General features: G+C 48.1%; 1 protein-coding gene across 12 annotated transcripts in view; it reads right to left on the bottom strand.

Annotated features, from left to right (window-relative positions):
• Nucleotides 1-24,929, bottom strand: part of LOC147195289 (receptor-type tyrosine-protein phosphatase F-like) — a 154,169-nt gene that overhangs the window by 37,758 nt on the left and 91,482 nt on the right. For 5 of the 12 annotated variants that reach the window (XM_086129494.1, XM_086129493.1, XM_086129492.1 and 2 more), the window contains 9 exons: nt 21,199-21,387; nt 19,983-20,000; nt 16,551-16,661; nt 10,718-10,987; nt 9,028-9,609; nt 8,819-8,952; nt 8,455-8,599; nt 5,985-6,290; nt 5,033-5,226 (listed from right to left, as the gene is read on the bottom strand). In XM_086129494.1, the coding sequence (XP_085985620.1) occupies nt 5,033-5,226; nt 5,985-6,290; nt 8,455-8,599; nt 8,819-8,952; nt 9,028-9,609; nt 10,718-10,987; nt 16,551-16,661; nt 19,983-20,000; nt 21,199-21,387 (1,949 nt within the window). The remainder of the gene's footprint in view (nt 1-5,032; nt 5,227-5,984; nt 6,291-8,454; nt 8,600-8,818; nt 8,953-9,027; nt 9,610-10,717; nt 10,988-16,550; nt 16,662-19,982; nt 20,001-21,198; nt 21,388-24,929) is intronic. The other 7 variants (XM_086129495.1, XM_086129502.1, XM_086129498.1 and 4 more) reach the window with 3 other exon arrangements.

Below are 24,929 nucleotides of genomic sequence, written 5' to 3'. Positions count from 1 at the left end.
GCGGCAAGACAGTTCAACGTGAACCAGTCAATGTTATAACTTGCTGTTGGTTAAGTGAACCGTGTCGCTGCTTTATTCAATAGGTTTGACTGACATCTGATCGTTCTGTTGGTGTTTCCTTGAGCGCAGCTCCATCTGGTGGATGCATTGTAGATTGCGCCTCATAATCCAGTGCGCCTTTTCGTGTGGAAAATACGGTAAACCGCATATAACCTGTTTTCAGGGGGCACCGCCGATATATGGATCACTAGAAATATTTCGAGGTGGGCTGCAATTAGTGGCAGTTTTTCGCCGTTCGTGGCAGGGCCTGGTCGCGATCCGCCGCCAACAGCTGGGGTGCGCTGTAGCCGCTTTAAGCAGCCAAAACAAATCGATAACAACTCACAGTCGGAAGCGCCGTACCTGACCGCTTCATTTGTTTCCCTTCAGCTTTCAGTCTCATCGCAAAACTCCTTTTGCCTCAACTCCAGGCAGAGAATTCTAATTGACCCTGGCGCACATTTCTATTTCCAACGCCACCGCTAGCCGCTAAGTTTCATCATCGCCGACGGATGCAAATGCGATGACACGGGTTGAGATTTGCGGCGATCAAAATGAGACGGAGGTGGTGGTGGTGGTGGCGGTGGCGTGACGAGTGATGTGGAAGAGAAGGAGCTGCCATCTGTGATGGAGGGAAATGGGCTGAGGTGCTTTTTTTGTTCCCTCATTTCTATTCAAGTCCTATCTCCGGCAGTGAAGCGAAACAAACGTGCGCGCACACACATGCACGAGCCAACACAAACACGCGTGAAGCCCGCAAACGCATGAACGCTCAGGCAAAATGGAGCTGAGAAAGCGGCTGCTGAATGTGGGCAAACATGGGCAGTAAGTGTAGCCAAGCAGGCGGGCTGACGCATTCGACCACAAAGCGCACCATTTTCCGATCACTGTCACCGATAAATGTATGATCGAGTGCAATGGTGCCCATTCTTATTTTGTTTGGCGACCGGGTTGACCCCCTTCATGAGCTTTCCCCTAACATTGCGTTTGTCCTTATTTTTGCTTTCCAGTGGTGCCTTGAGCTACTTGGAGGGACCCGGCTTATGAAATTCGAAAGGTATGAGACGTCATTCCAGTGAATTTTCTTTCACGGTTTGGCAAAGAGTAAACAATTCATCAACAAAGAAGCTTCAAGCTGTCGAAAAGACGCTGCTACCATAGCAATGTCATCTTAGCTTAATGCTAAAAAAACAAGATGCAAAGCATCACGCGCAGGGTCATGGTTAGCATCGCTAGGAGCAGTTTTAGAAGCAACATATTGTTTTTCAATAAACGGTGGAGGAAAATGTCGACAGATGGAATGTTCACGGGCATGTTTTCTTGATCTGTTACGGAAAATGAGAGCATCTTCCAAAGCCGCTTTACGGTAGTAGTCGAAGAAGTGGTTTACTCTTCTTCCATTTGTGTCCGCATGGCTACATTCTACTGTCCCCCATTGAACAAGGCGGGGACGCCAGAAGGAACAGGACAAGGAATAATTCATTGAATTACGTTTCTCGTCTGTTTTGATCAATTATTATAGATAGAAATTTTTTCTTTGTTGAAATTGTTTTTTGCAGTTTCCACTGAGCAACGGGGGAGCATGCAGACGTGACATGACCACGCGCGTTGATCTTTAGCTGTGCGTCGCCATCGTCACATTTGGAACCCCAGCAGACCTTTTTCGCTCATATAAGAGCGCTAGCGAGAAAAGCAGAGTTATGTACTGCACAATGGAAAAGGGCCTTTTATCACAGGTAATAATTGCCTAAAGGTTACCCGAAGTGCAAAGCAGCAAAAGCGGTCCCCGTCCGTCACGCTCGCAAAAAAAGGGGTCGATAGCATCGCGCTGTTAGCTCTGGCCTCTTGGTTTAAAATTAGCGCGGAAAATTGAGGGTGCTGTGTGGGCCGGCGCTTGGAAAGAGGTGCTTGTCGCGCCCACACACACACACACACACACACACACGAGGCAGTCCTTGTAGCATTGCGGTTCAGCGCGAGGAGGTGAGCGGCAGCCAGAGATAAGAGCGGAGGGAGAGGTGATAGCCACGCAGACGGAATTCGCCATCCAATCGCAGTCAGGTTTGCGTGACACCTTAGATAAAGTCAAAGAATGTTTTTAACCTGCATGTTAAGTTTGCTTCTGCGCTACACCAAAACTGTTCACAGGTCAGCACGAGCGCCTCAAAGTGCAGGTGTCGGGTTCGATTCCAGCCACCCGGCCTACCTGTGTGGTGTTTGCGTGTTCTCCCCCTGTCTGCGTGGTACAAGCCACCTCATTTTTGTTACATATATAATAAGAAGAACTAAATGGGTCTTCTTTGACAGGCAAAGTGTGTTATTTTGAAATCCTAGCCCATTACACTGTGTTGTGCGTTATGTGTCAACACAGTGATGATTTGCCAGGTGATAGACGATGCGTGGCGAGACGGTCGGGTGAGAAAATGGCTGTCTGAACATGACTTTTGTTTTGAGCCGACTCTGTGGTCCTTCCCTTCGTGGATGTCCGTCCGGGCAGGCCCGTGCAGGTGGCCCGCTCAAGATGACTAAATCGAGGGGAACCGACTTGCACGCAAAGGCTCTCTCGGAATGACGCAAAAGGGAAAAAAAAGGGAGACGGTGAGCAAGATAGAGAATTGCCAGAGGCGGGAACAACGGCGGGTTTAAGAGAGAGCGAGGGGGAGGGGGGGCGAGAGAGAGAGAGAGACAAGCGTCTTCAGGACTGACTCGAGTGGCAATTTGCGAGATGTGTTAATTGCGTGGCACTGGCACAAAGCAGAGCTGTCAGGCACGAAAGCTCGGGATCACGTCAAGTTCAAGCCGGCAGGTTCATGCGCAGGCAAGAAGCCGCCATCTTATCTGCGGCGCGCGCTAAAAGGGCTCCAAGCCAGACGGTATGCTGGTTGTTCAACTGGGGTGTGAGCGTAACACCCATTTGGTGTCGATGTGCGAGCATCAAATATTTCAAGTGTTTTCAAATAATTTGGGCCTTTGAACATTTTGAGTTCATCACCGCTTAAAAAAAAAAAAAAAAAAAAGACATGATCAAATATCAAGATAAATGGCCAATGAAAACATGTTTAATGATCACTGGTCAACAGCAACATTTGCTCCCAGATGGCTTTATATGTCCATCAATGTATTTTTGACGCTGATTTCAAAATGTCTTGACTTTTTTTTTTCTCTCAGGCACATCATTTTTCGGAGGAATTTTTAGTTGTTGTTTTTTTTTCTTCATTTGACCTACACAAGCTTGTGCAATGCGGATTTTACCGCGCGGTGTGATCTCTAGCGATGACATTTCAGAAAAAGATTCCACTTGCTACTGAACCTAACCCTTCATTCATAAATATGAATGTTACTTTTTTCCATTATCTATCATTTTTATTGTATTATGATTAAAAATGGATCGAGAAAAGAAAACGAGGACAGATTCTGACTCGGTGCAAAAAAAAAAATCATCTAAATGTGTTCACTTGCATCTCTGATTAAAAATGGTGATGTTTTGACATGGAATATGTCATGTAACAGTGATTGCGTGAATATAAATATGAATCGGGTTTTGGATCACTTTCTCTGACTGCAGGGTATCAAGATTAAACATCACTATAAACGATCGATGAATATGCGCTCGATCGGGTATGATGTGTAACTTTGGCGAAAAAGTGATCAAACCTTCATTGCGACTGCAAAAAATCGGGAGTTCCTGTCGGGTTCACGAAGCTTGCTATTTACGCAGCCAGGAGCCTTCACACTTCACCCCGAGCCACCCTCCAACTAACGATGCAAACAATTTTCATTCAGCCTTTTACAAAAGGATGTCCTATCGTGAAAAAAAAATGATCCTACTCATTCAGCTGACCTTGGCGGCGTGCCACGGGGTGAAGACGGCGGGATATTTACGATTGCTAATGAGGGTTAATAGCGGCCCTCGCTCAAGGGCGCGGCGGTGTCTATTTGCCATGGAAGGCGTCCGGCACCCTCGCCGCTCTCCCCAAACGTGGACCGGCGAGGGCGCGTGTGAAAAATGAGATGATTTCTCCCAAGCGGCGAAGGGCGGCGCGCAAACACGTGTTCCCGTTTATGTTGGCGGGCAGCAGGACAAACAGAGTTGCTTTTTTTTATTGGCGTTTGGCGAGTCGTCGCACGATGAAGAAGGAAGGGCGTGGGGTGGGGTAAGATGTGAAAAGAGAGGAAAGAGATGCATATCCTAAAAGCTACTTGTCCCTCGGTGATTGCATTGTTTTATTTTTTTTTTTAAATGTCATCAGTGCTATCAAAGCAGCTAGTGTGTGTAAAAATAAATATTTTGGAACAAATACAGCAATTCTCACAGGAATATACCTGTATTTTTACGACCCTCTGCAAAGAATATTACAGCGGTTTACTGCGGAGTGCCGTGTTGTATATTGCGCCTCGGGAAGGGGGGGGGGGGGTCCAGAAGGAGCGACACAACGTCCATTCAATTGAAGCAAAAAATACTGTTGAATGGTTTACATTCTGCTTAGTTACGTCATTCCTCATTGTCTTTACAAACTATGATCTTGCAGAAAAAAAAAACATTGCCCCAAACTTTTTTTTTTAGGAGGCTGGAATGGATTAACACCATTTCCATCAGTTTCAATGGGAATAGATGAGTGGAGATCTCAGTCTTTTGAGGTGCACAGCACCAAAAACTCTTCTCACAGGGCATCGCTGTTCAGTGAATTTGGTCAAGTTAGACGAGTAGAATCGTGGCAACACAAGGCAGCGCTTTTGAAAACCCTCACACAGAAGATGTGCCGCTAGGGAGGGAGACGATCACTTCTTTTTTTTGTTTTATTATTATAAAGTTGGGAGAGGCAATTTCAAGTCAAATGTCATGTGGAGAGAAGCTGAAGAGGAAAGGGGACAGAAAGACAACGGTGTGCATGTATGGGCTGGGGATTGAAGCGTGAACGAGCAGAGAGAGAAAGCAGGAGAGAATGAAACATGAAAAAAAAAAATAGACAGGGCAGCGGCGGAGACAAAGTACCTGCTCCTCCGCCAAGACCACGTCGAGGATGTTGGGCTGGCCGCGCGGCTCGCCGTTCTCCACCGGCGTGTAGGCCACCTGGTAGCCTCGGATCTGGCCGTGCTGCTTGCTCTGCAGCGGCGGCTTCCAGGTCACGCGGATGGCGGTGGAGTTGACCGCCTCGGCCTCCAGCTTCCGCGGCGGCGCTCCCGGCACTGTCAACCGAAAAGAAGGTCGGGGGGGGGGACGGGGGGGGACGCTGAGTCGGTGATTTTCACGGCGCTTTGATGAGAGAAACGTCTGATTATTAAAAAAAAAAAAGCGACGTTGGCGGTGGATCAAGAGCAAGTTTGGACCGGCGAGAATGTGGGCCAGCGTGTGGGTGCGGCGACGGCGTGAAAATGAGCTGAATTTCAAAAAAAATAAAAATAAAAATAGATTCATTACAGGCTGATTTCTCTGAGGAGTAGCAAACAAACGAGAGAGAGAGCAAGCAAGGCAGCGCAACCTGGATGCTGCGTGAACAGAGAAAGAGGGAAGTGACACAGAGGCAAGTCCCGAGGTGATGAGACACAACCTGCAATACATTTTAAAAAGTTGAAAGGAGGAGAAAAAGCGAGAGACAAAAACCAACACGGCGCCCCTCGTGGCTGCAGGAGCGCCTCATTAGTTTCTTATTGATCAACAAAGAAGAAGGAGAAAAGAAGACAAATCTTGCATCTTTTTTGCGTCAACCAGTGTTACTTTGTGACAAAACTTAAGTCCATCTCTACTTTACTCAAGTATTTCTTTCTGCGACAACTTTTAAATCTGTACCTAACTGAGAGGAAGATGCATTTTTACTTTTGTGCATAAACACATTTCAGGGTGTGTACTTTTCAACTTTGACTTGAGTAAAGTAGCAGGATGACTAGTTCTGCTTTTGTTCCTTTTTTTTTTGGGAGGACTTTGGCCACCTCGGGCGTCAACGTACCATCCGGCTGGGTTTTCATCCTCACCGGAGCGCTCTCGGGGCCCGGCCCCGCCTTGGTGTGAGCGCGCACCCACACCTGATACTCGGTCCAGCGCTCCAGGTCCTGGATGACGTAGACCGAGGCGGCGGCGCCGATGCCGCTCACTTGGTGGCGCTCGGTGTCCTCGCCGCTCAGAGCCTGGTAGCTGACCGTGTAGCTGACGATGACGCCGTGGCGCCGGCCGGCCGGCGGCGCCGCCCAACTCACCTTCAGGCTGGTGGAGCTAAGGCTGAACAGGTGCACGTCCTGGGGGGGAGCTGAGGGTGCTGCGAGGGGGGGGGGGGGGTGTGCGATGGGGGGGGGGGGGGAGCACAACCACAGGGGGAGGGGTGGGGATGAGGGGGGCGTTATCGAGCAAACGTAAAATGAAAACGAAAAGACAAGCAAACTGAAGGCAAAAAAAAAGGAAGCTTTTTGTTTTCTTTTGAGTTGGAAATTGCCAAAAGTATTGGGACAAGTTGCAAGGGCAACTTTTCAGCTCTTTGGAGCTATTTATTTATCTATCTATCGATCGATCAACAACATGGGGTGGAGGTTTTCTGCCGAGTGAGACTCATATCATTATCTGGCAAATCTACTCAATTTTAACCATATTTATCGCATACCCTCAGTCAGTGGATATCTTTTCCCTTTCAGCCAGGAGAATCGACGGTTTCACTTCATGTTTGGCACCAAGCGTCATTTTATCTGACCTTGTCTGGAGCACGAGGAACAGAAGAAAACCTTGATCCGAGATGTCAAGGATTTGATTCCTGGGCTGTGTCCCAATACTTTTTGTCCATCACGTGCGTCTTGTTCACCAAGCAATCTCAGCAATACCAAGACAAAAAGCTTCCCCTGGCACTAAGATGCAACCTCTGGACTGTGGACTGACAATATTGCTCTATTACGCGGACTGGTGTGTGTGTGTGTGTGTGTGTGTGTGTGTGCGTGCGCGCTGTCACACTTCATGTTACGCACGGGAGCATGAAAACAATGACAACAGCGGGGGCAGAATCTAAGACATCCCAGAGAATTTTACAGGTCAGTGTTTTCATGAAGATGTCATTTGCCCCGAACGCCGATCTGCCTCCCGTTGCTCCCTTGACGTAGCGAGCAAACAACTGCGTGAGAGTGTGAACACGCGTCAAGTCCTGTTTGCACGTCGTCGCCGAAGCCGCAGCAGAGCCACGCCGGGGATTTCGCAGACACGTGGAAAGCCGCCACGGCGTCCGTACGAAGCCGCTACTCGTCGGCCGTTGCGGCCGAAAGCGGGAGGCGGTGAGAAAGGTCTCGAGTCCGGAGGTACGCATCGTAACACGACGGCATGCATCATCACAACACCTATTCCACATCACAAAGGGGAAATAAGATGGCGGATCAAGCGCGCATGCCTTCAAAGTGTCCTTCTTAAGATGCAGCGAGATGAGCCGTGAGCTCCAAATGGGAAGCTGATAACTAATTAACCCCGAGGGACATGTTGTACACTTTTTTTTTTTTGGGAAGCTATTTTGGAATGAAAAGTGTCCCAACAGGCCCAAGGAAATGATTTTAGAGGCGATTTTTGAATGGCCTTTTGTTCCTTAAATGAGCCTAAAATGGCAACGCCAAGACAGAAAGAACATTGGGCCCCCGCCAGGTAAAATACGCCCCATGAATAAATGTCATTTTTCATTGATTCGCCATAAAGTACATCGACGCAATCCTACATGTTGACGTTTCAATTTGGACGAGGGATGTTTGTCCTAATCTAGTTTACAGCAATCAGCGATGTTTGCCGCTTGTTTTCAGACAATTTGCTTGACTAGCGACCTGACAAGTGTGCACCCTTGTCCACGTTGCTTTTCGTTTTTATGTTCGTTCCCCAGATGTCGCTACGTCGCCCGCTTCCAAAAGTGCCACAAATTTTCATGGCTTTTTCGGCGCCATACGATTGTCTTGATAAAAGTCCAATCGGGAAACGAGGGCGATAGACGTGCCTCAGGGGCAAAAAAAAAAACGAGACGTGAAAGCGAGATCAAGTTTTTCTTTCTCTTTCAAATGTAAAACGCCCGACACGTTTTTCACACATCGACTACGAGTCAGCCCGTCGCATCGAAAAACATAAAAGGGATTCATGCAGCACATGCGTGGCGGGAGTCTTACGAAGTGGATTGTGACGATACGTGGCAGGGACACATCAAACCTACCTTTGAGCAGGCCGGCCGGCCGGCCCTCCGGTGAGCGGACGGCGTTAGTGTTTGTGACAAGGATGGCGAACGCGCACGCCGCATTCGATGCTGCGCTGAAATTGACTTTGACATTTGGGTAACCCGCGCCGTCTGCCACTTTGGGAACTCGACTTTGCGTGTTAAAAGCGATGACCTCGGCCGGCTGGCGGGGCGGGTGACTTTTATTTGGTTAGCGGCGGGAGCGGGGGGTGATAAAACCAAATCAAGACGAGTGACTTACTGGACTGGGCCGTGCGAGCTTCGATGGCCTGGGTGTAGACGCCCAAGCCCATTTCGGAGCGGGCGGCCAGGGAGAAGCGGTAGAGCGTGTCGGGCTTCAGGCCGTCCACGGCGTAAGAGCCGGCTGGGTCGAAGGTCACGTGGATCTGGGAGTTGTGAGAGTGGAAAATTCAATCTCACATTTCCTCATAGGACATAGTCAACACAGAAATAATGGAAACTGTTTGAAAAGGGGGGGTCGCATCCATTTTAGAGTTTGCAGATCGGCAAATCCCCAATGCGCACCAGCTCGGCGTAAATCCTCAACCAAAGCGGGAAAGGTACAATAGGAGACGGGCAAATCGGTATTCATCCGCGTTTCGAACCTTGTTGTCCGTGCCGGCCTCCCAGTACTGCAGCTCGTACTTGATGATGGGGTCCTGGAGGGGCCACAGCCAGGAGAGCAAGACGCGGGTGTCCAGCTCCGTTTCGGCCACGAAGCCCGACGGCTGGGACGGGACTGAGAGAGACGAGAGATGAAGAAGCGAACGCGGCCAAAGACCGAGCGGCGGCGGGACGCGGTCGGGACGCTCACCTCCTTGCTGGGTTTTGACCTGAAGCGCCTCGGAGGGCGGGCCGTCCCCCACGGAGGTGAAGCCGAGCACCCTGAGGCTGTAGGTGATGTCCGGCGTCAGCCCAGAGATGGTGGTCAGGCTGCTGTCATCCGTGTTGTGCTTGTGCCAGGCGCTGAGCGGCGCCGCGTGGTCCGAGCTGTAGTAGATGCGGAAGCCCCGGATGTGGCCGTTGGGCTCCTCGGGCGGGTCCCACTGGACCAGCATGGTGGTGGCGCTCAGCATGCGCGCTTGGACGCGGAGCGGGGGCGACGACGGGGCCTGCTCGCCCGTGCGCGTCGCCACCGGCTCGCTGGGCGCTCCGCGACCGATGTTGTTGACTGCCATGACCCGGAATTCGTACTCCGAGTAGGGGCTCAGGCCGCCGATGCTGTAGCGGGTCGTGGCCACGCCCTCCACCTCCTGAAAGGCGTTATCCGACGCCTTGGCCCGGTACTGGATCATGTAGTAGGATACAGGTTCCGGGTTGCCGGAGTCCCACGTCAAGGTCACGCTGGTGGCAGTTCTTTCGGTCACCACCAGAGAAACGGGGGGCTTTGGCAGGGCTAAAAATAAATAAATAAACGATTAGCACCGGCTTTAATGAAGGCTCATATTGTGAAAAACTGTTTGCATGCAAATGTAGCGGCGCCTTAATGTGCGAGCGACATCCAGGGCCGCCGGACGACACGGTCCGAAATGAAGATGTAGAGGCGCAATGAAATATAAACAGCCATGTCGTCTCCCACGTGTGGGATGTCGTTAGTTATGTGGGTCGAATGCTTGATCCTTGCGGTATTTCGACAAAAGCATGCCAGACATTTTGTTGGAATGAAGGTTGTGATGTTTTTAATCCATCTGTGAAGGCCTGCTGCATATGGAAACTCGTCATTGACGTGACGCCCGAAAGACTTGAAATCAAAACATAAAACCACAACAACCAAAAGAAAACAAATCACATTTCTAGTGGATTAAAAATTGGTGTCATTTTTAAAAAAAGATCAACTGGAGACTTTCTGCGTGGGTTCCTTGACTCGGAATGCGGCTTTTCAACTGCGCAGCCTGAGGCGGCTGGTTTTCCACTTCAAAACATTAAAAACTCAGCAAAGCATGACCCATGACCCGACGCATCGGTCATCACAAGGCACACAAAGAAACAACAATTGAGAGTAACGAGAGTCTGTTGCTCAGGGGATAAATCGTATCCAAGAGTATGCCATCAGCAGCAAGGGATGGAGCGCCACAGCAAAGTGGACACTGTGGACTCACCGTAAGAACGGGGCAAGCTCAAATGCTATCCATGACAAGGATGGCAAATATGCCTGACCAATGAACACGCAGCAACAAGAATAGCCGCGGTAGGGCGAAAAACCGCAGCGGAAAAACAGCGCGGTGCACTTAAGTCGAGACTGCGGACTATAAAAATGCAGCGACTCGGTGAGCTCAAATCCTCGCCTCAAACGCGACGATGACCGCGGACGGATTTGTCCGACCTTTGAGCATTCGGTGTTAACAACGATGAAGGAAAGATATGGGTCTGTTCGTGAGGAGAGAAATTGCATCCATCGGGAGACTAAGGGCAACAAGAATATGGTTGCGTTGATTGTTGTATGTTAATGAATAACTAAAACAGCCCCACTACCTGGGAAAAACCTCTCAAGCGAGTATACGCACCTTTGACGGTGACCTGCGCCGTGGCTTCGATGATGCCCAGCGAGGACATGGCCACGCAGGTGTAGTTGCCCGACTCGCGGATATTGGTGACCTCCAGCACGTTTCGGCCCATGGGCATCTCCTCTTCGCGGGTCAGCTCCTTCAAGTCCATCATCCACTTGACGTAGGGCATGGGCGAGCCCACGGCCACGCACGTCAAGTTGACGCTGCCGCCCGGCATCACCTCCTGGTTGGTGGGCGGGATGGAGAACCTCGGCGGAACTCTGCGTACTAAAGAGAAGGGACGGGACGAAAGGATTGGAGTCGTTCGCATTTGAGAAGTACGATGATGCTTTGACCTTGACTTTCTTCTTATTTGCTGAGTCATGAAATTTCATTGACAAAATTGCAGTACTAAAAAAATAAATGCTGGCCAGAAAAGGAGTTCACACTTGGACATACATAGTACATCAAGGTTCTTGAAATATGCCGACGCCCACCTGTCTACAGTGGTATACTTGCTTCAAATTTGGCGGGTTAGGACAATCTTATCTTGAAAGAAGCCCAAGAAACGGCCCCAAAAATGATGACAAAATGGCTGATTTGAAGCAAAATGGGCACGGCTTCATTTGTGGGTTGAGCCATGATAGAATTGAATTGCCTTAGGGCTCAACAATTAATTGCATTTGCAATATCATCACAATTTGATGAAACGCCATTTTATAATCGTAGTCTGCCATTTGACGGGACACCACGTTATTGCGAAGCGGAGGGGGGGGGGGGAGTGAGAGGGTGGGGGGCGCGGAGGCCAGATGGTGCGCGAGCTTTCAGTAACGTCTCACAAGTGTCTAACTTGCTTCGGCTTTTGCGCATGGCAAGATTAAAAACGATCTCCCCGCGGGTGAAAAAATAAAAAATAAATAAACAATCGCAAGTGGATTCTTTTTCAGAATTGTTCATCCCCAAATTGCCGACCAAATATCATAATGCGCTGTCAAAGACAAAAAAAAAAGGCTATGGAGCCAAGTTATGAGGGCTCCTCGGAAACGGCCACTTCATTAATAATCAAGCTACGCCGCCATGCTCAGGCGACAAGCAATGCTAAACACGAAAATATTTTGCAAGTTAGCATCAGCTGGCTGCCAAGGGTCCATCGTTGGATAAATCGAACCCAAACAGGCTTCGAGGGATGAATTTTCAAAGCAGCTGTGGGCCATGACCCAAGCAATTTTGTTGGCTAGCCCCACAAAAGGGAATGAAATGCAAAATTTGCAATGGACTCTAACAATCGCTGCCGAGCGTTGCATCACTGAGGGACCGTGCAGCGAGGGCATTGTTGAATTTCTCCTCCTTCTCGCCTTCTCTCTCTCTCTCTCGGCGCTCGCATTCGCCGGCTTGCTCGCTCTTTGTGCAGTGGTGATATGCAGATGGGCCGACATTAAAAAGGGGTTCCCATGGAGACGAGAAGGCCCGCTGACGTCGCCCAGGGACAAGGCAAACACTGATGCCGAGGCTCCAATGAGGCCAAGCCCGGAAGAAAGAGACACACAGCATTTACATAGGACTTGTTTCCACCATTTGAATCCAAACGGACAAGAGGTGCTTGCCTTTTCCGAACACTCCCGGTAACTTTTTGGTAAACATCAGACAGAGTAGCCAAAAGCAAACTTTTGGATCAACGAATCTTGAAGCCCGGAATGAAGACAATGCTTAAAAGGAGGAGCTGTGACCTTTTTTGATGACGGCGAAAAAGGAAGCAAAGTCAAGCATTTAGCTCCCCAGCGGGATGGCATTATGTAGAGCCATTCCAAAACCGCTTGCCGCAATGTATTCCAAACGCGATGGCATAAAGCTATCCCTGCAGATTTGATTCTGCTGCACTCCCCCGCACTATGGCAGCATCTGTTTTGCTCTGCAAAGAAAAAAAAAAAAAAAAAAAAGCCCGTGACAATAATTGCACCACTCTCGTCTCCATCAAAATACAATTTTCAAATTCGAGTCCTCCTCCACCTTCCCTTTTCGCAATCTTTCACCCCACCGGATCGAATTCCTGGAACTGGAACGTCAATACCAAGCGTGCTTGGTATTCCTTTCATTCTCGTGTGGAATTGAACAATAAAAAAAAAAAAGGCCCTTTTTAAGATTCTAGGCAGGCTGTTTGGACTATCTGCTATATTTTCATTAAAAATGTTGATTAAAAGCAAAATTGTGTCCCCTAAAATATAGCTTTGCTCCAAAGACGACTGTTGGCATTTTCCTTTTTTCCTCGCAACATGGGTCATCAAATTTGTTGAGCTTTTCAATCAATGGCACTCTTTCGCATGACCACGACTCGAATTCCAAACTTAATTTGTAAGCGATGGTAAGCCGCGACCGCCTCCCGAATCCATGCCCAACCCTTTCCCACGAGCCCATAACGACATCGTTTTCACACCAATATTTAACCCTTCCCACATTGGATTATGACACATCCCTTCGCCCAGTAAACCCTCACCTTTAATTTGACCCTGTAACACCAAAACAAACCCTAACCCCCACCCAACGACACCCAACCCTGACCCGTATGGCTAGGCCAAACCTTGGCCCCAAGCAGCAACCCCAACTGGGGTTAGTTGGGGAGCGGGTTGTACTTGTGTGTGCAGAGCATTGAAGACCTGTTTTTTTTAAATTATTATTTATAAATTCATTCAAGCGGCATCTCATAAAAATGCCCATAACAGAGTCTGTTTTCAAATACAACGAATTCAGAAACAAAAACACAGGGCTTGGTAAAGGCTTGAAAGGAAAATCTCGGTATGAAGCCGATTTGGACATGCAAGGAACGGACGGGGAAAGATAGAGAAAGAAATGGTGCTAGTCTGGGAACGGGACAAGGATGACATTCTCAAGCAAGGCATGCATGGGAGCTTCGGAAAGATAGGGGGAAGGATTCGCAAGTACGCCGGGAGGGAAGAGGAGGAGGAGGAGGAGGATGAAGGAGCGCCTCGGTCCGATTTTCGCATGCCAACTGATCGGCAGTATGACTAATATATGACGAGCTGGTTCTTGGCTCTTGGTAGCCCCGCGACCACTGGTGTCACTCCCATTCACTGAACCTGAAGTTGAGTTTTGCACACCACGCGCCGCTCGCAAATAAGGCCCCGAGAGAAGAGGGCCTAATGGCAGACCATTACGCTCAAAGTGTCTGTTATTCTGTCATGATCGCGCGGACTTAACAGCGCTAAGAGGAGACAGTCAATGGAGCCTGCCTATTTTCAACACTTAATGCCGTGAATAATTCATGGCGCGCGCGCTCAAGTTTGGAGAGGCGCTGCGGAACTAAACGACTGCAGGGCAGGTAATTGTTATCGATTCCCTGGCCCGGTCTCTAACGCCGACGAGAGCCGCTGGCCCGGACGGGCGACGGGATTCTATCAAAACCACCAAATAAAGCCCCCGTCAGCCCGGGGTACAGGATCGAGAAATTGAACGGCCTTTTTAAAGCGCCCGAGGACCGCAAAATGCGTTCCGTCCATCGCATCCATCGGGACGGGCAAACCCTCGCATGATGACGGCCGATCGGTCGTCATCTCGGTGCCAGTTCCTTTTTAAACGCTGGATCGGTCGGTTCCTCACTATTGAATCACTCGTCATCTCTCGGATGTTTCTGAATGTTTTTCGTGGGGGTTTGGGGGGGGGGGTGAAGTATGCCAATGGGAGGCGCTGCCTGTGCTGCTGTTTTATCTCCCCGACAACAGTTGGGTTTTATTACGAGAAGACCTGACCAAGCAAGCAGTTGGCGGAACACGGACGCAATCCATCGCAAATGATGAGCGAACAGACAGGAAGGAAGAAGGCAACGCCGATCTACGGTAACAATGCCTCCAGCAAACTGCAAACTGTTTTGGAAGGGAATGACAGCGGACAGACGGCATGCGAGGAGAGGAGGGTTATACAAAAACAAGGGAGGGGATTCCCAATCCTGGGAAATGAATTTCTGGGCTTCCTCATCAAGGTGACCTACAATCGGTGTCAAATTAAAGAGGCGGGCGGTGGGGTGGGCTTGAGAAGTCAAAGTCAACCAACCTTCACGCTGATCTGAAGTGATTTGGATGGAGGTGAGCAATGGAAATGAAGAGTGGAGAGCAAGACAACACACAGGTGAAAGACAACAGTGTTATGGAGAACAAGTAACATGGCTCAGATGCGAACGGCGTCGGCAGCCGGACGCAAAAGCATCGGATTTGATCAACTCTCCGCAGGTGGACGGTTTGCCTTTGAATAATGCATGAATTCGGTCATGCGCGGCAAGTACAGATTGAGGAAGCTGCATTTTCACTGAAAATACAGGACACTTTGGGGTTTTCTGGCCGCTGGAAGAAAAAGTCTCTGCTCTGTGGAACACGCCGAAAAAGTTCCTGGACACCTTGAAAGTAGGACCAACCAACGAGGCGGGTCTCAATTCCTTGCAGTCCAAACACACAAGGGGTCTAAAGCTTGTTGTTTGGGGTTGAAGTTTTGGCGCTCAATATGGTCCGAGTTTGCTGTTTAAACATACTGTGTGTGTCTCAAGTGTCACATCAAGCATACAGTATGTAGTGTGTGTGTGTGTTTTGCTTCCTCTTGAGCTTTTTTTTCTGTGATGCCACCACAGTCGGGCGATCGCAATACATCCAGCAGTAATGTTACTTAAAAGACCGCCTGTACGCTTTTAGTGGATAATGGTCAGCCGACCCAAGAACGGAGTGTGCCTATTATTTTCCTCAGGGGGAAAAAAAGTTTTTATTTCTGGCATATTCCAACCCGACCACGACTGAGATACAGCTTGTTGCTCTACCTTTTGAACTCTACAAACACTCCATTTTACATCCCAAAGCTTGTGATGTTTATAGTTTGGAGGCTGGCTCCGCTAATCCCCCCCATCTCCCCCTTTGGTGTGCTGCATAAAACGACACCAAGTACAGACGAGACTGGCGCTGTCGCTCATGTTTTGGACCTAATCAAAGCCCACTGACAGCGAAGTATGTTCTGTGTTATTAAAACAGCACCCCCCCCCCCCCCCCAACGGTATGAATGACTTGATTTGATAATCCTGTCCTGTAAAATATCCTGGCATAGTTTTTTTATTGTCAATGTCATCAAACGTGTGATTTCTGGCATAGCATTACATCCCAAGTGTCAGAAAAAAAAAATCAAGGAAATGACAAAACACACATGCAGTCAACCTTTTGACGCTGGCTGAAATGAACTCCAAACATTTGCATTTTGGAATACACGTACTTGAGGCTACTTCTATATTGGCGAGGTACAGCGTTGCGAAATGTTTAAAGTGTGCGCGTGCGTCTTCTTTGGTCTCACGCATTCCCTTCATCCCTCTCTCGCTGCATACTAACAACTGGAGCTGCGATGCCATTTCGTGTACATCAGACATGCTGGTGTGATCCACTGGGGCTGACCTGAACATTACTCTCTCTTCTTTCCTTTTTTTTTAAGAGGCTTTGTTGTCTTTTTTTCTCTCCCCGCTCCGGCGGCAGCAGGGCTGCAGGGTTGCCCTCAGCCTGCCCTGCATTAGTCCGCTCACAGAAGCACCAAAACAAACCCCCCCGCCAATCCCGTTCAGAGAGCCTCGCAATACAGTCAAAGGACGTCATTTGAGACAGGGTCTTGCCGTGTCATTTGGGTGTGGGAATTTGTTTTTTTTTTTTAAATTCAGCTGTTTGCATAGAGGCCGCCGCACCTGGAGGTGGAGGTTAGTTGATGGAAATGCATGAGCGAACCACAAAGACAGAAATCGAGGTCTAAGCGTCGTCGGGTTAGACGCCAAGAGAGATGCAAAGTGAGTTGGGGGGCAGGAGGTGCACTTGGGTGACTTTACCTCGCACGTAGAGGTTGGCGGGAGCCGAGTAACGGGTGCCGGCGCTGTTGGTGGCGATGCATTCGTATTTGCCCTGGTCGGACTCCTCGCTGTTCTCAATTTGTAGAGCTCCTGCAGGGCGGAAGGCAAGGATGAAAGAACTGAGCCGCAAATGGAACGTGGCATAAAAGCTCAGCAACAATCTAGTCGGCTAAAAAAAGTGGATACGCTTCCACCGCATTTTGGTGAGGTTAAACGCCCGGTGGCGGTGATAAAACGATCAAATGAAATTAATCAGCAGGCTGCCCATGCGTCTCTCGCGTTCTGTCGTTTGTTGACGTTAGCATCCACAATACACGAATGGCGTGACACAAGCAAACAAATTCGGGATGGGCGGAAGAGTCGTTGACTTTTACCGCTGTGTAGGATTTCAAGTGTGAAGAATTGGGAAGCAAGTGGAACGACGTTGTACTTGGTTGCAAGTCGCAGAGGCGCACTTCGCTCAGTTTCAACTCAAACAACCTGACTGCTGTAGCAAAGCATTATGTCACTGCGCAGGGAAAAATGGATGGGAGATCAAATTAAATAGAATGTTCAAGTTGTTTCTTTTAAACCAAAAAAATTGGATTTGTTTTGTTATACTTTGGCAAAAACATGAAATTTTCATTCAAATGAAAGGTTTCTTTTTTTTTTTTATAAATATTAATTTTAATGGTGTTTTGGCAAAAATCTAAATAATAATACAATGATGAGACGCTACCAAAATTGCGGGCCGCACAGATGAAGTGTTAAAAAAAAAAAAAAAAACTTATAGCAGTGGTTCCTACTTATTTATCATTTGAGGCTGAAAAATATTTTCTTTTGAAAAGTGACTGGATTTTCTGAATTACATTCCAAATTTGTCCCCATCACCTGAAAGGCAATGGCCAATAAACGCCAGCTCCACGCTTATGCCTCTGAAAAGCCTGTGTGAAGGGGGGGGGAGGGCTATGGAGTCGTCCCAAATGAGAGTTTGGCAAACACAGCAAACTTACCTGCCTCTCGTGACTGACAACACACATGTAAAAACTTTGAGTGTGTGAAACACATGTTTGCGACAACAACAAGTATGACACCTCCCAAACAGCGCAGAACTAGCGTGAAAGTCAGCCAGCCAGCCGCGCAGTTGGGAACAAGACAGATCGGACGGCGTAAGATGATGTGTCGGGATACGAGTTGTCCCCCCCGCCTCCGCCCCCGCCCCCGCCCTCCCAACACCATGCAGCATGAGATGGATGCGACAAACAAGGCTCACCACCCGGCACACTGACGACCAAGGTGAGTCTTCTCGGGGAGCAGGGAGTGCTGCGCTCAGATCTCACGACAGCACAGCTTCTATATTCCGAGGTGGCGAATTTGCCGCCGTGCGACTCGGTGCTGACATGCACCTGCATACTAATGACGCTGTCACCAAACTGTCAATCTCACGTTGGGGAAGAAATAGCGCCGACCGCCTGCGGGAACGAGGGCGCTTAAGTTGTCAGACCTGCGACACTTAACCCCCCCCCCCCCCCCCCCCCCCACCCCGGTCTAGTTATTTTCAACTCTTTCGAGCAGTGGTTTTCCAAAACTGGATTCTGCGGAAACCTGAGGGTCTCTAAGGCGTACCTCAGTGGTCCACCAAATAATTCACCATAATTGAATGTGCATAATTTAAAAAATAACAATAAAAGGAAAAAATCTACAGATGGGGACTGGCACGCCCCCCCCGCCCCCCCAAAAAAAAGGTCGCTTATCTTTGAGACGATTAAAAGCTTTTGTTTTGATTGTGACGTATGCTCCCATAAGATGAATCTAAACTCCACAGGTCAACCTGACTTGACCTTCACCAAACTGGCTATCTTGTGTAGAGAAGGTAAGAGAAGGGATCAAAGGTTTGCAGGGGTGTACAAGGCATCCGTGTTTAAATGGCATGGGGGTCACGAGTTGGCCCATGGAGAAATGCTCCTCCGCGGCGTTGAAATCAAGTCTTCGCAAGGTGGGTGGGAGAGTGGGGAGGCTCGCTGCATGGCTTGTATGCTAATGCGGCGCCCGTTTACATTTCAAGACATGTCGCGCCAGCAACAATCTCACGTGGCAAAACCGACCTTCGTTTGAAAATGAGAACTCCTCGCCGCTTCGAGGTCAAGACGTGATTGGTTAAAGTCAGCCCTTATGGCAACACCGCCCCATTTTGAATGAATCTGAAAAGCATGCCTGGCCCGTTGAAGGACGTGGAAGTCAGTGGAAGAGAATGTCCAATTGGCTGACTGTTCACTCGCTAAAACGTTTGGCACTGCGTGTTAAGTGACGGCGCGAGGTGAGGCCATCGGCGGGTTGTCTAAAAACAGTCATTTGCAGCTGGTGGTTTGAGACCCACTTTGGGTGGGTCGCGGAGAGCAAGTAGACATTACATGCATTTTTCACAACAGTGCTGAGGTGTGTCGAGTTCCCACATAGAACATACAAGACGGGGAAAATGGCAGGAAAGTTTACTCACTTGTTATCGAGTCACAAGCCACTCTACAAACACAGTGTCGCTCAGTCCTAGCTAGCTAACGTTAGAGCTAGCAATGTACTTATGGTGCTATGCCAAACTCATTTGAAACCGCGTTTAAACATTTAACGTAGTGCACATGGATTTTTTTGAGGGTATTTTTAAGCCCCAAAAAAACCCCCTCTATTGTTCTTAACTTCTATAAAATGGTTTGCAACTTTGGAACAGTAGGAAGATGTGGGTCCCTGGGTGACAGACAATGTGCTTGTGCTTACAGTATCTTGGGACAGTTGGTCAATAAAGCAATTGGAATTGCACCAGCGGCTGTCTAGACTCCCTCTATCCTAACCACCTGTTGGGGGATTACGCACACAGTGTCGCGGTGTGTGTGTGTGTGTGTGTGTAAATTCACAAGGCACACACACACACACACACACACACACACACACACACACACACACACACACACACACACACACACACACACACACACACACACACACACACACACACACTCACGCACACAGACACGGTTGTCATTCCTAATAAATAATAATAATTATTAGGATTATTATTATTGGAAGCAGATAACCACTTGGTATACGCATTCCCTCTGGGAAAGCTGAGTATGAGCAAGTCTGATGATGTCTACCGGCATCCCGGATCAGATTGCGTTGGGGTTGGATTTCCAAAGACGCACACACACAAGGTCACACCTTGAAACATGCCGACAACAAGGCTGGTGAACGTTGTGTGTACGGCGCAACCACAGCGGGGAGACCGTGTGCTTGCCGGACGAAGGCGGGGGGGAGTGGAAAGAGGCGTCAATGAACCTGGAGTGGTGGTGACTTTGGGTAGGGTGGGGTGGCTGATGCATGAGATGTGATGGTACACATTTGTTCTTTCTTTCTTTCTTTCTTTTGAATCATCATCCTTACCTCTAATTGGCGTACCACCTAGGTGGGAGTCATATTGAGGCAAACAGGGGTTGAGAGATTTAGTTAGTAATCCACTTCAACATCGGTGGGAGAGAAGAAAAGAAAAAGCCCAATAAAACACATGGCTTTCTGGCAGGCCGCCGATAAGGAATAAACAGATTAGAAGCAAGGTGATAAACTACACCGTGCATACACTTGGATGCGGCAAAACACCCACGGCGCTTCCAGACATTGCTTTGGGGCTCATAACCTCACGCGTCGCTTGCCTTTGTGTACTATTTTAGCTCTAGATCGAGCCGTATGGTTAGCGGTAAAATCCCGATGCGTCAGCAGATGTCTGGAAAATTGGGAAGGTGGGGGCGCGGGGAGGGGGGGGGGGGGGGGGATAAAAAGAGTTGTTGGTCCGAGGTCATATCAGTGTGTTTCCAGGCACCCACTCACTGTCTCACTGGAGAAAGAAAACCAATTAAAAGTTTGGTGCAAGACTAAATGGAGTAACGTATGATACCAGAGTCATTTTTAACCTTGACTTGTGTTAGCATATTCATGCTTTTATTTGTGAGGGGGGAAAAAGTGGAACTACTCGGAATGGATTTTCATAATGGTGATTGACTCCATTTCCTGAGATATTTTAGTTTGCCTGCGCGCTTGGGAAACAATGTTGTGAGCACTGCACATTGTGTTGAATCGTACGGCTTTTTTCAACGTGTCGATATACCATGGCTCTCTCTTAATTCAACAATAGTCAAATGTTTCTCCTGTAGTTAACTGTCCTTTCTTTCAGGAGACATATATTGCATTATACACCACTAACTAGGCATGTGCTGGGGACCATTTTCAAGTCATATTATAAAGTTATACTTTCAAAACTGCAAAAAATATATCCATATACTTTTTGGTGGAACAGGCTAACTGGCTAACTTGCATTGCTAATGCTCGTTTCTTCTCTGACATTACTTCACAAATAGGTGACTCCAAGACTATGTGGGGATCCACTGTCATAAAGGAAATATGTTTGTAAAAAAAAAAAGAAAAGTCTTTTTTTTTGTGTGTGGGGGGGGGGGGGGGGGGGGTGAATATTGATCAAGGGGCTACTCAGAGTGTGCCCGCTGGCCGCCAGTTGCCCATACGTGATCTTTGAAAACCTAAAGTGCCGGTATTAAAAAAATAACAATCATAATTAAAAAAAAAATAAAAATAAAAAGTCAGCGTGTACCTGAGTGGAGCTGTCTGATGCGACCGTTGCTACTGCTGATATCCACAGGCAGCATATCCTTGAACCAGGTGATCTCCGGGTCGGGGTTTCCGCTGGCAGCGCATAACATGGTGGCGGTCCTGGTCCGCTCCACCACCTTCAGCTGGGGGCCCATGTCGATGGTAGGGAAGCCGTGGGGGATCTGGTTCTCTGCAGACAAACATAACGGGAAGGTCTTTTGTTAGGAAAGCCAGTGAGAAGGTGGGGGGTGGGGGGGGGGGTGTTAACGTTGAGAGGCCTCTCAGCGGCTTTGAGAGCTCCAAGGATGCCGGCTCGCAAGTATTTAGGAGGCATTCACTGCAAGATGAAGTGGTCTTTAGCATACAAAAAAAAAGTATCATTCGCATTGTAATGACGACAAAAGCGACGCTTCATAATACGACGACTCACTCTCTGGAATTTTTCCATTTACTTGGACTGTGTCTGCCGGCTGCTTTCACAGAGAAGAGGTGTGATGACGCGCGCCTTTATGTCAGCAAGAAAACGTGGGCTTTGAGTGAATTATTTCCAGTTTTTGATTTTCCGTTCAATATCTTGATTAGCATTAATAACCGGCATAAGGAGCGCACATCGGATGTGCCGGTTCGCAGGCGCTCACGCCTCTCATTGAGTCGGCATTAACTTGGTGGATTTTCTTGAATGCCGTTCATTCATTTTTGTTGTACGCGGTGGCGGTTTTTAAGGAGGAGCGCTGACATTTGATTGCACGGTTGGGGCAATTCTTTCGGACAAGGGTGTGGTCATCATCAATTCCTGCTCGGGCACATCGCTGCGGTTGTGGCACATTAAATACGGAACAATGGCCAAGGTAAATTTCCTCAGGCGTTGAAATGATTCCAACTTGCTACGCTGCGGCATCTGCTTTACATATCCAAATATTTGTATTCGTGCCGCAGCATTTTGGCTTTTTCGCTCGCAATGTCAGCAGGGGATATTTTAGAGCAAACAATGTTGTACCGCCGCCCATATAATATTTATGATGAAGATTATTGGCAAGTGTTTCCGGGCCGGTGAAAAATGCAAAGGGAGATCTTACATGCGGCGGTCATATCGGGAGAGCTCAAGCGAGGAGGGAATAAATCGGGAAGGCTTATAAATGAACCTGACACTTTTTTTTACCCCGTTTGCTTGGCAGGTGAGCTGTGAAATCCTCTGCAGGTTTTTTTGCACTGGAAATTCAATGCCATTGAATCGGAGCCACTTTGTGTTTTTTTTTTTTTTTTTCAGCGATTCCAAATTTAGATTTTTCTGCCACTTGTCGAAACTTACTTACGTCATGGTTTGGAACCCAATTTTAAAACAGCAATCCATGCTTCACACACTAATTTGAAACCCTTGGCGTGGCTTGAAAGCCTACTTGAACAACCCATAACACTGTGTTGAAACCCTGTTTGTGATCCGTCGGGCGAGTTTAAAAGTTAACTTAGTTAAGTTAATGAAAGTTAACTAAAGTTAATGCTGGCTTGAAACCTTAACCCTTGTCTAAAGCCTTCATTTGAAAGCCTAACACTGAACTGACCCTGACCTGAAACTCTAATGCTGAATCGAAGCAATGGCGCCCATGTCAATTGGTTCTGTGTCGAAGCAAAACGTTACAGCTTACACGAGGCAAATTTTTGCTTGAATGAAGGCACAGTCCGGGTATTTACAAATGTACAATGCTTCCGGAACGATGCGCATTTTGTCACATGTCGCCGAATCAATATGCATGTCCCACTCATTTGGTTGAAAAAAACTAAACAAAACAAAACAAAAAAAACCCACAGTGGAAGCTGTCTGAATATGAGTAGTTGACAAGCTATTGTGGAAGCTTTGAGGCCTGCCTGGTTTCCCAACTCCTGCAGCTGGTCTGTCTGCCAACTTGTCATTCCAGGCAAGACAAAGACGCGCCTTTGTTCACATCCTCTTTCATTGCCCGGGACGCCGGAGAAGGCAGGCGATGCTTGGAGGGAAGCCAGTGAATCAAATCAAACATGCGACTTGATGTTTCTCAAGATAAGCAGACATTTTGAGTCAAGCCCCCGGCTTGAAACCCCGACCTTTGATTGAAACACTGATTCGGAACCCTCACCTAAGAAACATCATTTGAACTCAAACCCTACTTGGAAATATGGTAAGTTTCAAGACCTAATTTGAAAATTGAAGCCTTGCTTCAAATTCAACTTTGAAATCCAAATCTTTGCTCGGAACCCAAACCCTGTCCTAATTTCCTAAATTTGAAAACTTAAAAACAAAACTGGAAACCCTACAACAGGTTTGAAATACACGGTTGATTCTTTCTTTTGCTTCTTTGAGTTGATCCCAATTTTCAAAGTATTCTTAACTCACGACTGACATGGATTTCGGATTCATGACAGGGGCCGTGTTTGGTTTTACTCAATTATTCATTTTCATCGAAGACAAAATGGTTATGACATTTTGTTTTGGTTTGTACTTTTGCGGTTCTTTGAAACAGAAAGGCCATTTTGGCACGCATGCCAGCTGACCGACCGGCTAAAATATTATTTGTGGCTCTTTAATATTTGTATTTACAGGATCTAAAAGGTGGCCGCACAAACCTGAAGAGACACTCACGAAACAAACTGTAATTTGTGTGTGTGTGTATACTGAATTAGATTACCAATTGGGGGGGGGGGGGGGGTCTGTCGAGGATGTTGGCAACGACACTCCTAATATGGTAATTAGTCCAATTAAGAAGCCATGACGTGGTCCTAAACGACTGTGCAACCTGCAAGCGTTAAGGCAGGTGCGGGGGAGTGGAAATAAGTAAGAAGGAGAGCAAGGAGAAGGGGGTGGGCACTGGGGAGGGTTTGCATGCCAACCTCCTGCCAGCTCCAATTACCAGCGCGAGCGGAGCGTGGCGACGAGGGCGATGGCTCTAATCAGAGCCCCGCTGAAATGGACCCCGTCCTCGTCCTACTGTCCCGCCGGGAGGGCCGCTGAATGGCAATGCCGCGCTAATGCCAGCCTCACCCCCCCCCCCCCCCCCCACCACCACATCAACCCAAAACATCTCCTTGTGGGAAAAACTGGGAACAAGGAAAGGCCGACATGCGAGATACTGCACTTGTGCCTCATGTGGCCGCGCTTTCTCATTACTCGTCTCAATCTGCATTGAGGAGGGCAGTCAAATGCGCTGCTATGAATGTTGAACATGTGGGCAGGAGAACAGACGCCTCCTATAGAGAAGACGTAGTTGTGAAACATGTAAGGGGAGCGAGCATATGCATGCGAATATTCATGAGCAAACACAATTCACTGCTTTCGGCACCAATTGTCGAAGGAGATATCACGTGACATTTTCTTCCCAATTAAAACGTTTCTCCGGTGTCTGAAACATCCAAAACATGTTGAAGAGTTACGGTTACAACATGGGGAATGAATACAGAGAAACTTTTTTTTTATGCTTTGGGGGTTTTTTTTGGCTTCAGCATAACAGTGGCGGCCATTTGTCTCAAGATGTTTCTGGCTATGGGAGCTGAATGCAATTCCCAGTTGAAACTAAACACAAAGCAAAGAGAAATTCACATGTATTTAAAACAACAACAACAACAAAACAAACAAACAAACAAAAAAGACAACTTTGACTTACACTAGCTTTATGCTAACACACAATGCAAAACACCACAGGAAGGCTAACAAACAGCATCAATAGTCCACGTGTTATGAGTGGCCAAGTTGCACACCCAAAT

The sequence above is a fragment of the Hippocampus guttulatus genome, chromosome 14, assembly GCF_054856545.1.
Source record: "Hippocampus guttulatus isolate MCC_2025c chromosome 14, RoL_Hgut_1.0, whole genome shotgun sequence".
NCBI lineage: Eukaryota > Metazoa > Chordata > Actinopteri > Syngnathiformes > Syngnathidae > Hippocampus > Hippocampus guttulatus.
This window is presented reverse-complemented; position numbering and strand designations above follow the sequence as displayed.